Below are 16,108 nucleotides of genomic sequence, written 5' to 3' on the forward strand. Positions count from 1 at the left end.
CACTACAGAAGTAGATTGCCCCATCTTCCTTCCGAGGAGTGGCTGGTGGGTTTGAACCGCCAGCCTTCTGGTTAGCAGTCAAGTACCTTAGGCACCACGCCACCAGCGCTACCTGTAAAATGGGGCTGATAAGGCGCAGGTGTGGGAAGGACTGGCAATGAGGCGTGCCAAGGGCTGGGCAAACTTGGGCTTGGGGGCACGACTATCGGCCCCACTACCGTTCCAGGCTGCCCCTGTCGGACTGCCTGGTCCCCCAATCCGAGAAGGTGCTCCAGGTGCGGAGCCAGGGCGCTGGGTCCCGCCGCGCCGGCCTCGCTCTCCCCCGCCTCACCGCGGGCCCCGCAGTCGGACGAGGGCGCCCCGGGGCGACGAGAGGCGTGGCCGGCCCGCGCGGACCCCAGCGGCCATGGCCTCGGTGGTGGAGTACAAGGGCCTCAAAAACAGCTACCATTGCGGCTACTGCGACTCCAAGGAGGGCAAGGCGTCCTGCGGTGAGTGTTCACGTCGCAGCGTGGCCGCCTCGCGCCCGAGCTCTCATGCGCCCGCCGCGGGCCAGCCGCACCTGGCCGGCGAAACTAGGCCCCACTGCTTCACTCCCTCTACTTCCCGCTTGCTTCTTCCCAGATGCTTTCCTTTCACGCCCGCTCTCTCCGCCTCACCCTAACTGAAGATGGAGGTCACTCGCGGAGAAGGAACGGAAATAGCGGACTGCTGCCCTCGGCTAAGATGGCGCCAGTGGCGTCGGCCCTAGCGGTTGCCCGCGCGGCCGGGCCTGCGGGCATCGAGTGGCTTCGCGCGAGCCTCTGGGCCCCGGGCGGCGCGGTGCATTGTGGGGTGGCGGCGGGGCTGCGGCGTTAGGCCCGGCGGCCGAGCCGTGGTGGCTGAGGCCATGGCTTCTTCCTGGGCTGCGCTCTCGCCCAGCATTGTGGAGTATTTCGAGGGCGAGGACTTCTACCGCTGCGGATACTGCAAGAACGAGTCGGGTAGTCGCTCCAATGGTGAGCCAGCCGGGCCGGCAGGCGTGGGGGGCTCTGCGGGTCTCAGCTGGCTGCTCGGGGGTCGCGGCGACCCGGCCAGGGCGGACCTCTCGAGGGGTGCGCGCTGGCCTGCCGGGGTGGAGGGACTGCGGACAGGGCACCCTGCGGAGGGCCGAGGCACCCTGCGGAGGGCCGAGGCTGTGCCACGAAAAACGGACCTCTCCTCGCATTCAGCAGGGACGCTTCTGGTTGCTTATTCAGGAGAACCCACCTGCTGCTTGGACGTACGACACCGTGATTGTAGCGTAGGAAAAAACGTCTGGACACTGATGCCGATCAGTGGAGCCGGTTTAAATAAATGCTAACATGCGCGTGGCAAGGAGTACTATAGTTTTTTTACCCCGAGGCCGACCTGTAAGGGGTGATGGAGGATCCCCTAAACGGGGGTGCAGGACAGGGTTGGGGTGCTGCTGCGTAGAAAAGGGTGTGAGTGTGCGCACATACGTGTTGTGCACATACATGCGTGACTGACGCATAAAATGTCTCTGAACGCGAAACTGGTGACCGTGGTCGCTGCTGGCGAGGGGGCCTTGTTTGTCTTGATCTGTTTGAAAATTTCCCCAGGTGTATTTCCCACCTAAGGCATTTGACTGCTAGCCAGAGGGTTTGCTGTTCAAGCCCGCCAGCCCCTCCGCGGAAGGAGGACTGGGCAGCCTGCTTCCATAAAGACTGACCGCCTAGGGAGCCCAGTGGGGGTCGCAGTGGGTCGGAATCAGCTCGCTGGCCGTGGGTTATTCGTATTCCATATCATTGTTCCCGCCCACCCCGACAGCAACAAAGCCAGCCTACCTATGTTTGCTTTTGGTTTTTCCCATCATTCAGTTTTTTGGGGGTAAGAATTGATGTTTGTAAACAAAACACCATGTTTATTTCCTGCCTTGGCATGCACTGGCACATGAAGAATGAAAAACCTAGTGTTTTCGTGGAATAATCCAGAATGGTGGGAAACGAGGTAGCCATGGAGATGTATATTTAGGTAGCTTTCATTTTCAGAAAATTTACAAGTGCCCTGCAGTAGCAGAGCGGCTTGACGGGCTGTGATGTGGCGGTTTGCCTGCTCATTAAACTTACTTACGTGGTGTTTCTGTGGGCAGAGGGAATGGGATGTAATTGCAGCCATTATGATGATTGTGAGGACCAGCTAATAGGGAAAAGCTTACAGTGCGGGGTCTAACAGCAAACAAGATACACAACGGCATGTGCTTATAGGGTTAGCATTGCTGCAGCCACGTATCAGTCCTTCTCATTGAGGACAACGGCATGTGCTTATAGGGTTAGCGTTGCTGCAGCCACGTATCAGTCCTTCTCATTGAGGACAATGGCATGTGCTTATAGGGTTAGCGTTGTTGCAGCCACGTATCAGTCCTTCTCATTGAGGATCTTCCTCTTTTCTGCTGATCGTCCGCTGTACCAAGCGTGATGTCCTTTTCCAGGGGCTGGTGCCTTCTGATAACATGTCCAAAGCACACGAGACAAAGTTTCTCCATACTCACTTCTAAGGAGCATTCTGGCTGTACTTCTTCCAAGACAGATTTGTTTGTTCTCCTGGCAGTCCATGGTATATTCAACATTCTTCACTGACGCCATAATTCAGAGGTGTCGATTCTTCTTCAGTTTTCCTTATCCACTGCTGTCCAGTTTGTGTGCATGAGGTGACTGAAAATACAATGGCTTGGTCAGGAGCACCTTAGACCTCAAAGTAGCATCTTTGCTTTTTAACACTTTAAAGAGGTCTTTTGCAGCAGATTTGTCCGATGCAGTAAGCCATTTGATTTCTTGACTGCTGCTTCCATGGGCATAGATTGTGGATCTAAGTAAAATGAAATCCTTGACAACGTCAGTCTTTTCTCTGTTTATCGTGAGGCTGTTTATTGGACTAGTTGGGAGGATTTTTGTTTTCTTTATGATGAGATATAATCTATACTGAAGGATTGATCTGTGCTTTGATCTTCATCAGGAAGTGCTTCAAGTCTTCTTCACTTTTAGCAAGCAAGTTTGTGTCATCTGCATATCACAGGTTGTTAATAAGTCTTCCTCTAATTCTCATGACATGTTCTTCCTCATGTAGTCTAGCTTCTCAGGTTATTTGCTTAGTATATAGACTGAATAAGCATGGTGAAAGGATGCAACCTTGATACACTCCGTTCCTGATTTGAAATCACACAGTGTCTTCTGTTCTGTTCTTGGTCTGTGTACAGGTTCCACATGAGCACAATGAAATGTTCTGGAATTCCCATTCTTCAAAATGTTATCCATAATTTGTTGTGATCATATATTTATTACATATAATACAATTATATTGTTTGATAATTTCCACACTCTCTTGGATCATCTTTCTTTGAAATAGACACAAATGTGGATCTCTTCCAGTATGATCATAACAAATGGCTTTGCATAGTAAATAAAGCACAGGGAAACATCTTTCTGGAATTCTTTGCCTTAAGCCAAGATCCGTTTGATACCAGCGATAATATCCTTCATTCCAGGTCCTCTTTTGAATCTAGCTTGAATTTCTGGCATTTCCCTGTTGATATACTGCTATAACCATTTTTTTGTTTTTAATTGTGATTTGGGTGAAAATTTACAGAGCAAATTCACTTTCCATACAGCAGTTCACATACACTTTGTCTCATGACATTGACTACAATTTACCACAATGCAACAGCTCCCCACCCACTTCCTCCTGATAGTTACCTCTTCCGTGTCCATCCCTCCATGCACTCCTGCCCCCTGAGCTGTTTCCCTGTGCATGCCCTTCTTTCTCCCGTGATTATTCTCTCCAAGGAGTGTATCTACCTCAGAAAAGTGTTCAACTCATATGCCTGTCTATTGTTTGGCTGAAAGCCACAGGTGTGTGTTCAATTCCAGACCCGAAGGACAGCTAGGGGCCATAGTCTCAGTGGTTCCACCAGGCTCTATTGGACCAGCACACCTGATCCCCCATTTTTTTTTCTCCAAATGATTTTGAGTTTTGTTCCACATTGTTCTCCCTCTCTATCCAAGATCTGCATAGATCCCCCTTCAAGTGGTTGACAGTGGTAGCCAGGCACCATCTAGTTCTTCTGGTCTCATAGTCATATAGGCTGCAGATCGCATGGTGTATCAGTCACTAGGACTAATTGTTTCCATGAATTTTTGGTTTTCTTCATTCTTCTTTGCTCTGGACGAGGAGAGACCCATTGTTGCATCTAGATGGCTGCTTGTAAGCTTTTAAGATCCCAGTCACTACTCGCCAAAGAAGGAGGTGGAACAATGTTTTGTGTAGTATGTTATGCCATTTGAACTTGATGTCCCCTACAACTATGGTCCTGAGCCCACAGGTTCAACTACTTGTGCTCTAACCATTTTTGAATTATGTTCAGCAAACTTGCTTGTGATATTTATTAATTATATTGTTTGATAATTTCCACACTCTCTTGGATCATCTTTCTTCGAAATAGACACAAATGTGGATCTCTTCCAGTTGGTTGGCCAGGTAGCTGACTTCCAAATTTCTTGGCATAGATGAGTGAGCACTTCCAGCATTGCATCTGTTTGCTGAAACATCTCAACTGGTACCCTATCAATTCCTGGAGACTTGTTTTTTTGCCAGTGCCCTCAGTGCAGCTTAGACTTCTTCCTTTAACATTACCAATTCTTGATCATATGCTGCCTCCTGAAATGGTTGAATGTCAAATAATTCTTTTTGGTGTATTCCTTCCATCTTCTTTTGCTGCTTCCTGCGTCATTCAGTATTTTGTCTGTAGAATCCTTTAGTATTGCAACTCAAGGGTTCAATTGTTTCTTAAGTTCTTTCAGCTTAAGAAATACTGAGTGTGTTCTTCCTTTTTGGTTTTCTAACTCCAGGACTGTGTACATTTCATAATACTTTGAAAACTTTTGTTCAGGTCTGTTTGTTCATCATTTCTTCCATGAGGTTTAGCTATTCTGTGTTCAAGAGCATGTTTCAGAGTCGCTTCTGACATCCATTTTGCACTTTTTTTTTCTTTTCTGTCTTTTGAATGACCATTCTTCATGTATGATGTCCTTGATGTTAGCCCACAGCTTCTCTGGTCTTCACTCATTAGTTCAGTGCATCAAATCCTTTATTGACATGGTCTCTAAATTCAGGTGGAATACACTCAAAGTTGTATTTTGGCTCTTGTGGACTCTCTTAATATTCTTCAGCTTCAACTTGAACTTGCATATGAGCAATGCTTGTTCTGCAGAAGGCCTCTGGTCTTGTTCTGACTGATGAAATTAAGCTTCCCTATTGTCTCTTTCCACAGATATAGTTTGCTTGATTTCTGTATATTCTGTTTGGTGAGGTCCACATGTATAGTCCCATTTATGTTTTGAAAAAGGTATTTTGCAACAAATGAACAGGTTGTTCATGTTGCAGAATTCTGTCATATGATGTCTAGTGTCATTTCTAGCTCCAAGGCCATATTTTCCAACTGCCAGTCCTTGTTTGTTTCCAACTTTTGCATTCCAATCACCAGTAATGATCAATGCACCTCAAGTGCATGTTTTATCAGCTTCAGACCACTGAAGTTGGTAAAAATCTTAATATTCTTCATCTTTGGCCTTATTGGTTGGTCCTTAAATTTTAATAGTGTTGTGTTGTTGTTATGTGCCATTGAGTCAGACCTGACTCATAGTGACCCCTCCTTGGGTTTCTGAGGTGGTATCACTAAGGAAGTAGATTGCCCAACCTTCCTTCCAAGGAGTGGTGGGTAGGTTTGAACCGTCAGCCTTCTGGTTAGCAGTCAGGTGCCTTAGGTACTATGCTAATCTTCCTGTAGGCATATGAATATCATCCTGTCCCTAATAAGCATTGTCCTTCAGGATAGATCTTGAAATGTTCTTTTTGATGAGTAATGCATGCCATTTAATTTGTCGGTCTGAGCATAGTAGACTGTGTGATTGTCTGATTCAAAATGGTCAGTCCCAGTCCTTTACAGCTCACTAATGCCTTCAAAGCTACCACCTGCTTTTCGGGAGGAAGATGAAGCAATCTACTTTCATAAAGATTTACACCTTGGAGGCCCAGTGGGGGTTGCTAGGTGTGGGAATCAACTTGATGGCAGTGGGTTGGTGGGTTTGTCTTTGGGGTCTCACGGAGTAAGTTACTGGAGTTAATGAGCACCCACCAGAGTTGAGGTTATTTCCGGTGGCCTCCAGGGCCCAGTCCCTTTTCATTGCATCCTGCTTTCTCTGCTACCTCTGATGCAGTTCACTAATTATAAAATTATTTTCTGTTTCTCATTTAGCATTAATTTAATGTACCTTTTAATATTTTCTCTTGGTCTTCATTTTTTTCATGGTTGAATAATTATTTCATCATACTGTAACCATTTTCAGGTTCCTGGGCAGTTAAGCCTACTTTCAATTTTCACATTTTGAAAGACTATTGCTATACACTTTTGTCCTTTTTCAAAGTTTAAGACTGTGCTGTAAACATGTATGAAAATCACAAACATTAATACATAGGAAAGAACGTCTGCCTTCCTCTTCTGCAGAGACCAACCGGGTAAATTACTGGGGATCTTACCAGAGTTTTAAGGTGAGACCTACAATGGCAACGAGGATCTAAATGATGTTTGGAAACTATTGACTTATTCTGAACTAAATGTAATCACTTTGTTGTGTTCAGTTTTTTAAATAAGATAAACTATTGCCTTCACATCACTTCCAGCTCATAGTGACCCTATTGAACACAGTAGATTTGCTCCATAGGGTTTCCAAGGCTATAAATCTTTATGGCAGCAGACTGCCACATCTTTCTTCTGAGGAGTAGCTGGTGGATTTGAACTCCTGACCTTTCAGTTAGCAGCTGAGTGCTTAACCACTGCTCCACCATGTCCAACTAACCAGTGGTGAAGTAGGCACAGCCTTGAATTTCTCCAATGTTGGTGTTCTATGTCCGAAATATTTACGTTTAGTAAAATAATGCTTTGAATTTAAAAACGAGAAAAGTTCAACCTGATATAATTGACACTCCACTTCCTTTTTCAGGCATGTGGGCCCATTCCCTGATGGCACAGGATTATCAGGCTCTTATAGACCGAGGATGGCGAAGGTAAAGATCTTACGCGAATGCTTGCCGCGACTACTCAGCTGCCTCTTAACATTGAAAAAGTAGCTTGCCTTTCAAATATTTGTTCTTTTTCTAAAGTTCAAGACTATGCTATAAACATGTAAAAGTCAAGAGAGTTAATATGTGTGGAAAACGAAAAAAACAAGATTTTTAAATGATTTTCTTATCTCTCTTGTAAGAAAATGTTTATTAGGGAAATTTCAAATGTGTGCAGAAGTAGAGAGTACGTTCTGATGACCCTCCTGAACCCATCACTCAGCTTCTCTAGGGATCAACGTTTTGCCAGTCTTGGCTCATCAATTCTCTTTGCTCTCCTTTCCTCCCCACTCTGCCCCCAAAGTACTTTACAGTAAATTCCAGACACCCTATCAATAGCTCATAATAAATATTCAGGAGACACATTTTAATCCTTCAGTTCCAACCTCTGGCCCATAGAAATCCATGTCCTTCCCACATGGACCCATTGCATCACCCCATAAGTCTTAGATCAAATTCCAGTCTCAAATCTCATCTTCTGAATCATCTAAATCAAACATGGGTGAAACTTTATGTGTTTTCAATCTTGGGGCAAAAGTCTTCTTAATCTGTGGACCTGTGAAATCTAGGAGACAGTTAGTCTGCTTTCAAAGTTCATGGCTGGAATGGGCACCAAGTAGCCATTTCCATTGCAGACAGGAGAAGTTGGAGGGAAAGAAGGGTGAATGGGCACTAAGCCAGTCCAACCCCTGCACAACAATCTACTTTAGCTGTCAAAGCTTGGAAATATTCCTCTGTTCTCTGAGATCATCTGGGCCATAGTCCTGATTTCCAGATTCTGGCTGTTGGCCACACTCCCTGGTTTCTGAGTAAAAGACTTAACATAACTATATGACCATATCATACCTTACTAAATGAATAATTCCTTGATGTCACCTGTTACCCAGTTGATGAGATTTTCCTTATTGTCTCAAAACGGCCTTGTTCCTTCTGTGCATGTAAGCAGGCTCAGTACCCTAGGCCAAAACTCTTCAAACACATGACATTGAACATAGCCAATGAAGCTTTACAGCTTCTTTCAGTTTACCTTGAAGTCTACAAGGTGGATATTGGTCAGATGTTGAAGAACTTTGTATGCCATGATATGGAACTTCTTTTTAAGGTAGAGGGGAGCCACTGAAGGAGCGAAAGGTGAAATGGACAGTAGTAAGGTATCTGAGGGGGGATCCTGGAGGCAGGAAGAGGAGCTCTAGAGCTCATGGCACTATCCAGATGGGAGATGGTGGGGACTGGTGTCCTTGACACTGGCAGTGGCAATAAACCAAACCAAATCTGTTGCTGTCAAGTTGATTCTGACTCATAGTGACCCTTCAGGATGGGGTAGAACTGAGTACAGGCGTGAAGATGTAGTCAGGAAAGGCTGTGTCTGGTCCCTGGTGTACCTACTTAGAAGATCATTTCACTTAAATTTAACTTAAAATTTTTTACACTATTAATTAGATATTAGTGCTCCTGTATTAATGTACATTGGTGCATATGGTCAGAAATTAACTATTCTTTTACAATTTTAGAAGCGGGAAATACGTGTACAAACCTGTCATGAATCAAACATGTTGTCCTCAGTATACAATAAGGTGAGTACTTGGTGTTTCAATTAATACAAAGAAGATCTAGACTATGAAGATTGTAAATTTTTTGTGGAACCTTTTTTTAAAATATTTATTTCCACTGAAGGTAGACATTCTTTACCAGGCACAGTGTGTCATGTCTTTTCTACATGTTGTTGTTGTTGTTAGGTGCTGTTGAGTCAGCTCCCACTCATAGCAACCTATGCACAATAGAACAAAACACTGCCTGGTCCTGCACCAGCCTCACAATACTTGCTATACATGAGCCCATCATTGCAGCCATTGTTTCAGTCAGTCTTTCTGAGGGCCTTCCCCTTTTTTGCTGACTCTCCACCTTACCGAGCATGATATCCTTCTCCAGGGAATGGTCCTATCTGACCACATGATCAAAGTGGGGTGATGCAGACGAAGTCTGGCCATTCTTGCTTCCAAGGAGCATTCTGGCTGCACTTCTTCCAGGATAGATTTGTTTGTTCTTCTGGCAGTCCATGGTACTTTCAGTGTTCTTCTCCAGTACAACAAGTGAAAAGCATCAACTCTTCTTTGGTCTTCTTCTTCATTGTCCAGCTTTCATATGCATATGAGGCTACAGAATATACCATAGCTTGGATTAAGAGCCACTTTAGTTTTCAAAGAGACATCTCTGCTCTTCAGTACTTCAAAGAGGTCTTTTGAAGATTTGCCCAGTGTAACACATCGTCTAGTTTCTTGATTGCTGCTTCCATTGGTGTTGATTGTGGATCCAAGTAATATGAAATTTTTGACAACGTCAGTCTTATTGGTCCAGTTGTGAGGATTTTTGTTTCTTTTTATGGTGAGATATAAACCATACTGCAGACTGTAGCCTTTAACCTTCATCAGTAAATGCTTCAAGTCATCTTCATTTTCAGCAGGCAAGGTTGTGTCATCTGCATATCATGGGTTGTTAATAAGTCTTCCTCCAGTCCTCCTGCTACGTTCTTCTACGTATAGTCCAGCTTTTCAGATTATTTGCTTAGCTTACAGATCGAATAAGTGTGGTATAAGGATATAACCCAGGAGGCTGGGCATGAATGGAACAAAGGGATAGTGCATGGTTTAAAATTAGGAAGGGAACGTGTCAGCGTTGTATCTTTTCACCATACTTTACTACATGCTGATGCTGTATTCATGTTCTGATAGATAGCTTTTAACAAAACTGTTTAATAGATTTAGACACAAATATGACATAAAAACATCCTTTTAAGAATTCTGTCAATGAGTATCATGAGAACATTGGTAAATATTGGTAAATATTTAAACTATTTTCAGATACAGGTTTTGTTTTTCCAGAATTTAGCTTAAGGTTTTCCATATTCTAGTGTATTGCTTGATCCTGGGCTTTTGTTCAAGAAATAGTGCAAGATCCTATTCTCAGTAAGCAGAGGAGACGGCTTTAAACTTACCTGCTATATATGCTCAGAGTCTAGTTTTCTTAAATGGAAAGTTTAAATTAAAAAATCGTATTTTCCTACTAAGTGTTTTCTTAATTATTCATAGTCTTCTGGGTTTCCTGCATCCCCACCCCCTACCGTGGTTGTGTGTGTTTCCTCTTAATGTGTTCAGATGAATACAGTGCTCTGTCAGTTTGATCTTGAATAAAAATATTTCCTCTTGGCGCCTCTGACCTGCTCCAGTCTGGACAGGTTGCTCTATCCACATGACTCATCACTGTCCTGCTGGAACTCTTCATTGTCCTCTTGGGGACTATCTTTGTTGGTCCCTTGTCTCCTGTGTCCTTTGCCTTCCTTCTTGGATGACTTCTTGTTTTAGTGACATGTGCCTAATACCTTCCTGAGAATATGTGCCTGAGAGGTCAGGATTTTTGAGTATCTGAACATGGTTTAATTGAATGCTCAAAATTAATGTATAGTTTAGCTGGGTATGGAAGCATAGGTGGGGAAGGTCCTGTCAGGATTTTGAAGGCTTTGCTCCATTGTTGTGTTATGGTTGCAAACTCCAGTGGCATTCTGATTCTTGTTCCTTTGTCTGAAACCTGTTCTTTCTCTTTGGAAGCTTTTTTAGGATCTTCTCCTTTTCCTCAGTGTTCTCATATTTCATGATATGTTTTGCTGTGGTCTTTTCATCCATTATCTGTGGACTCAAGCGGCACTTCTTATCCCATCGTATCCTTCAGTGCAGAGAGAGTTTCTGGATTTATTTTGTTGGTCTTCTGTAGATCTTTAATTCAGATGTCGGACCTTTTTGATCAGTCTGCTAATTTTTTTTTTTTTCTCTCTCCAGTTTTCCATTTCTTTTTGTGAATTTCAGAGTGATTTCCTTAACTTCCTTGTTCAACTCTTTAGTTTTTAAATTTCTTCTAATATATCTTCTGAGAGCTCTTTTTTTTTTTTTGTAACATCTTGCTATTTTATGGCTCTAATAGCTTAATTTATGGCTCTTAATAGCTCTAATAGCTTTTTTTTAATTTGTATACCCCAAATTTCTTCCTCCAGTTTGTTTGGCATCTGTCTGTAGTGGAGGCCTTCTTCTAGGATCTGATGAGTCTTACTTTCCAACACTCTGTTCCTCTGAGTGGTGCTGGTTTACGTGGGCTTCGGAAAGGGTGGTCTGGTTGCGCTTTTCTCTTGGAGAATTCCTGTTACCAACATTTTTAGGTCTGATCACAATTTGGAGAGAAAGTAGTATCCTTTCTGTCGGTGTCTGGGCCTGGGTTGGAAAAGAGGACTGGGGTGCCTCAACATTCAGCATATAGGCTTTCGTTCCCACTTCTTCTCGCCAGCACAGCACTGTTGTCTTCACCTGTGCCTTGTATCCTCCATGTAAGAGGCCCTATTTTTCACTCTTTTTTGAAAGTTTGCAATTTTCTGCCATTTTGTAGGGACAGTCATCTGGTGCTGCAGAGTTGGGGGAGGGATCTGGCACTAAGTGCTTTGGAAACAGACTTTCAGGGTATCTCTCCTAGTTTTAGATCTACCTTTAATCCTAAAGCATGAGGCATCACCAATCCCTCAGGTTTTTAGGAGTAATGGAGAGAAAATTGGGTATCTTTTTAGACTTTTCCCACTGTTGACTTAGGATTCAACTTCCATTGGTCAGCTAAATCAGTTAACTACTTGTACATCCGCTTTCTGGCTTCCAAAGTCTCTCCCATCTGTTGGTGCTTGTGAGTTTCTGCCCATTTTGAAGTCCCTTCACTATGATTTTAGTGAGGTTCGAAAAGAGCTTAGAGGCTCTGTTAGCCCCCCATAATCAGAAATCCCAGCTGTAAGGTTTGGAAAGAGCTTAGAGGCTCTGTTAGCCCCTCCATAACCATATCCCAGCTGTAAGGTTTGGAAAGAGCTTAGAGGCTCTGTTAGCTCCCCTATAACCAGATCCCAGCCATACGATTTGCCTCCTTGTGCCAGATATGAACTAGGATTGATTTGATTTCTTCAGAGTTTGAGTTCACTTTTTATTTATTTATTCTGTGTTCATAGGTGCCGACCTTTGCAGTTTCAGCCCTCAAAATCTCACAAGAAGGTTTTGAAAAAGATGTTGAAATTTCTGGCCAAAGGGGAGATTTCCAAAGGACATTGTGAAGGTAAGAAGAGATGGGGTCTAAAACCTATTTACTTTAAGTTGATGTATCTTTCCAAAGTGCTCACTCACAGTCATTTTCTCAGTTAGAGAAAGGGGTCACTGCCACACCGTGCACTGCCATGATGATGACAGCTGTGACTATTGGCTCTCTCTTTACGATTGCCACTGGTCCTCAATGCCAGGACTGAGGGACCAGATGTGTGAGAATGTCTAGCTTGGGGAGAAGATTGAAGACCATTTGAAAAGTGCTGTGATTGCCAGGAGGTTACTGACATTTTAGTTTTCAAAACACTCTGAGAACTATTATTTTACTCTATCCTGATACTGTCCTTATGGGATGAGTAAAAAGTGGCATTATTACCTGATGATTAGATGCTGCTGATTCAAGATTGTACACTCCCTTCTAGAGCTGAGTGATAGACACGCTTCTGTGTTTGGGTAGGGCCTTACTTTTCGTAAATTATGTTGCCTGAAATACTCTTTCTTTCTCTGATATATTTTAAATTGTAAGTGAATTTCCTAAAAGATAATTGGTAGCTCTTAATTAACTTTAGTTACAGATTTAGGGTTTTTTTTTAACTTTTTTTTTTAGTTTTCTCATAGGCATTTCTACTTTATCCTTGTAGGGTTGCTGTGAGTTGAAACTGACTTGATGCCAACAAGTTTGGTTTTGATGGACAGTGCCTAACACATCCACACAGGAATTGAGTGCCACCCATTCTTCTCACTTTCTCACTGCTGCCTTTGTTGTTGTTGTTGTTATGTGCTGTCCTGTCAGACCCGACTCATAGCGACCCCTCCTTGGGTTTCCGAGGCAGTATCACTACGGAAGTAGATTGCCAACCTTCCTTCCAAAGAGTGGCTGGTGGGTTTGAACTACCAGCCTTCTGGTTAGCAGTCAAGCGTCTTAGGCACTACGCCACCAGAGCCTTAGCAACTGCCTAATACTGGGAATGCCCTTCCCAGTCTCACTCAGTAATGCATTCAGCCAGTGTGTTGTGAGTGCCTACGAAGTCCTAGTCCCTGTTCTCAGCACTGGAGAGATCGTGGTCAATAAGATGAGCCGCCCTCTGCACACAGGCACTGGCCTTGCTGAGTCAGTGCTCAGGGGGACTTGGAGCAAACTTGGCAGAGCTGGGGCAGCAAGGAGCCCGAGGACTTGGGCCAGAGAGGTTCAGGGCAGCGGGAGCATTGGAAACATTAGAATTTTGGTGCAGCTCTGATGGCTGCTGTTGGTCTGTCACCTTAATGCTTAGTAGGCCTCTGTTGGCTGATCAGTGTGACCTGTTTTGGGGGAGGGGTAGTTGGGAATCATGTTCTGAGTTCTAAAAATTGATTCACAAACAAGCTTTGAGAGTAATGCCTATTTGTAAATTGATGATTGCTTTTCTTTTTATATAGCTTTTATATTTCATCCTGAGGTTGGTTCTTTAAGGAGCCCTGGTGGTGTAGTGGTTAAGTGCTTGGCTGCTAGCCAGAGGTTGGCGGTTCAAACCTATGGGGCACCCCAGGGTAGAAAGGTGCGGCAGTCTGCTTCTGTGAAGATGACAGCCTTGGAAACCTTAGGGGGCAGTTCTGCTCTGTCCTGTAGGGTCACTGTGAGTCACAGTTGACTCAGTAGCAGTGACATTTTGAGAGGGTTCTTTATTTGGCTTGGTATGAACTTCTGAGTTATTTGTGTGCGGGATTTAAGAGTGATACACCCATTAGGATGAAAGGTTAAAAATAACTGATAAAGAGATGCCAAAACGCGATGACTCGAAAATGACAGAAGTGTGTTTCATTCCTCACGCAGAGTCTACCACAGGTGTTCCAGGTGGCCTCAGCCATTCTGGGACCTTCTTCATGTTTGGTTTCTGAGGTCCCTCTGGTTTTTACTATTGCATCCAGTGAGGAGGGCACGGGGTGGAAATCCAGGGCCACAAATGTCCTTTAAAGCAAGTGAGGCAGCATTGGACATAATGTATTTGTTCACGTTCCATTGGCAGGAGCTTACTCACAAGTTGCTGAGCATCTGGGAATGCAGTCCCCTGCTGGAGGGCCATAGTCTCATTACAGCACCATGACTTTGGAAGACGGGACAGTGGATTTGGTGGACCCATGGCAGTCTCTGCTGCGCACATGAAGGGGCCTTTTTTCCCCTGTAATATCTGTGTCAGATCACCTGGCTGATGGGCTTTCATTTCTTCTGATTTGTAGACGAGCCCATGGATTCCCTAGTGGAGGATGCTGTTGCGGGTGACTTTGCGTTAATAAATAAATTGGACATACAGTGTGACCTCACAACGCTAAGTGATGACCTGAAACAGAGCCTAGAGAGTGAAGAGAAGGAGAAAGGAAAAAACGCAAAGGAAGAACCCAGGGACTTAATTCAGTCACAACATACAGAAGAGAAGTTGGGCTCTGGTGAACCGTCACATTCAGTGAAAGCCCACACCGTTCCTAAACCAGGTAATCCAGTCATGTTGTGTGGATGCTTTTCTCTTTGCTGGAGTCACTGTACCCCTGGGCACTACAAATTACCGGGAAAGCTAGAAAATGGAACCCAGATTTATATAGCTCATGACCTGGCTTTAGATGCACCAATCACGTCTCTTTAAATGAGTTGTTGCCAACTCACAGCGACCCCTCCTTGCCTTTCGAGGCAGTATCTCTATGGAAGTAGATTGCCCAGTCTTCCTTCTGAGGAATGGCTGGTGGGTTTGGACCGCCAGCCTTCTGGTTAGCAGTCAGATGCCTTAGGCACTATGCCACCAGAGCCCCTAAGTTTATAGAGCCTGAAATAGTAGCTTTATTATTTTGTCCCTAACTACAGATATTTTAAAGAGGCTCCATCTCTTCTTACCACCTCGTTGTTAAGTGCTGTCGAGTCGGTCCTGACTCGTAGTGACCCTACGGATGACGGGAACAGAACACTGCCTGGTCCCGTGTCACCCTCAGAGCCGTGTGCTTGAGCCCACTGTTGCAGCCAGTCTCAGGCCATGCCGTTAGCGTCTTCCTCTTTTTTGCCAACCCTCTACTTTTCCAGTAACGTGTTCAAAGTACGTGAGGTGAAGTCTCACCGTGCTCGCTTCTCAGGAGCATTCTGGCTTCACTTCTTCCAAGACAGGTTTGTTCATTGCTCTGGCAGTCCGTGGTCTGTTCACCATTCTTTGCCAGCATTGCAATTCAGATGCATCAGTTCTTCTCTTGTCTTCCTTAGTCATTGCCCAGCTTTCACCTGCGTGTGAAGTATTGAAATCCATGGCTTGGCTCAGGCGGACCTTAGTCCTCAAAATGTACCGTCTTTGCTTTTTAACACTTCAAAGGGGCCTTTTGCAGCAGATTTGCCCACTGCAGTATGTCGTTCGATCCTGGACTGCTGCTTCCATGGCCGTTGGTTGTGGATCCAGCTAAATGAAGTCTTTGGTAACTTTAATGTTTTCTCTCTTTATCATGATGTTGCTTATTGGTCCAGCTGAGAGGCTTTCTGTTTTCTTTTGTTTGTGTTCTTACTGCCTTAGGGCCTTTGAAATTTTAGAATTAGATTTTTGTCATTGGAAAGGTATAATGCTCAACACCTCATTTTGGGCATTATTGAGGCAAAACAAATTATGTTGTTGTTGTTGTTGTTATGTGCTTGCAAAAACGGCAAGGAGGCCACATGTTCTGACCTCCTCTAACCCTACAAGGGGAAGGCAGGATTACCAGCAGTAACCCAAGGCCTATTACTGCAAGGCCAGACATGCTGCCTCCCTCCAGCCCTTTCCCCAACCGTTCCTCCCAAGGCACCCACCACCTCTCTCCTGGGTTCGATAATTCACTGCAGTGGCCACACAGAACTCACA

The 16,108-nt window shown here is 44.4% G+C and overlaps 1 protein-coding gene across 1 annotated transcript in view; it reads left to right on the plus strand.

Annotated features, from left to right (window-relative positions):
• The first annotated feature begins 406 nt into the window (after window positions 1-406).
• The window catches only part of ATE1 (arginyltransferase 1), a 163,219-nt gene continuing 147,517 nt past the window's right edge, over window positions 407-16,108 (plus strand). Inside the window, exons 1-5 of the mRNA XM_007936824.2 lie at window positions 407-491; window positions 7,035-7,098; window positions 8,664-8,726; window positions 12,179-12,282; window positions 14,481-14,732. Coding sequence (XP_007935015.1) covers window positions 407-491; window positions 7,035-7,098; window positions 8,664-8,726; window positions 12,179-12,282; window positions 14,481-14,732 — 568 coding nt within the window. The remainder of the gene's footprint in view (window positions 492-7,034; window positions 7,099-8,663; window positions 8,727-12,178; window positions 12,283-14,480; window positions 14,733-16,108) is intronic.

Source organism: Orycteropus afer, unplaced genomic scaffold, assembly GCF_000298275.1.
Source record: "Orycteropus afer afer isolate SDZICR_OR568_19922 unplaced genomic scaffold, OryAfe1.0 scaffold00038, whole genome shotgun sequence".
Lineage (NCBI taxonomy): Eukaryota > Metazoa > Chordata > Mammalia > Tubulidentata > Orycteropodidae > Orycteropus > Orycteropus afer.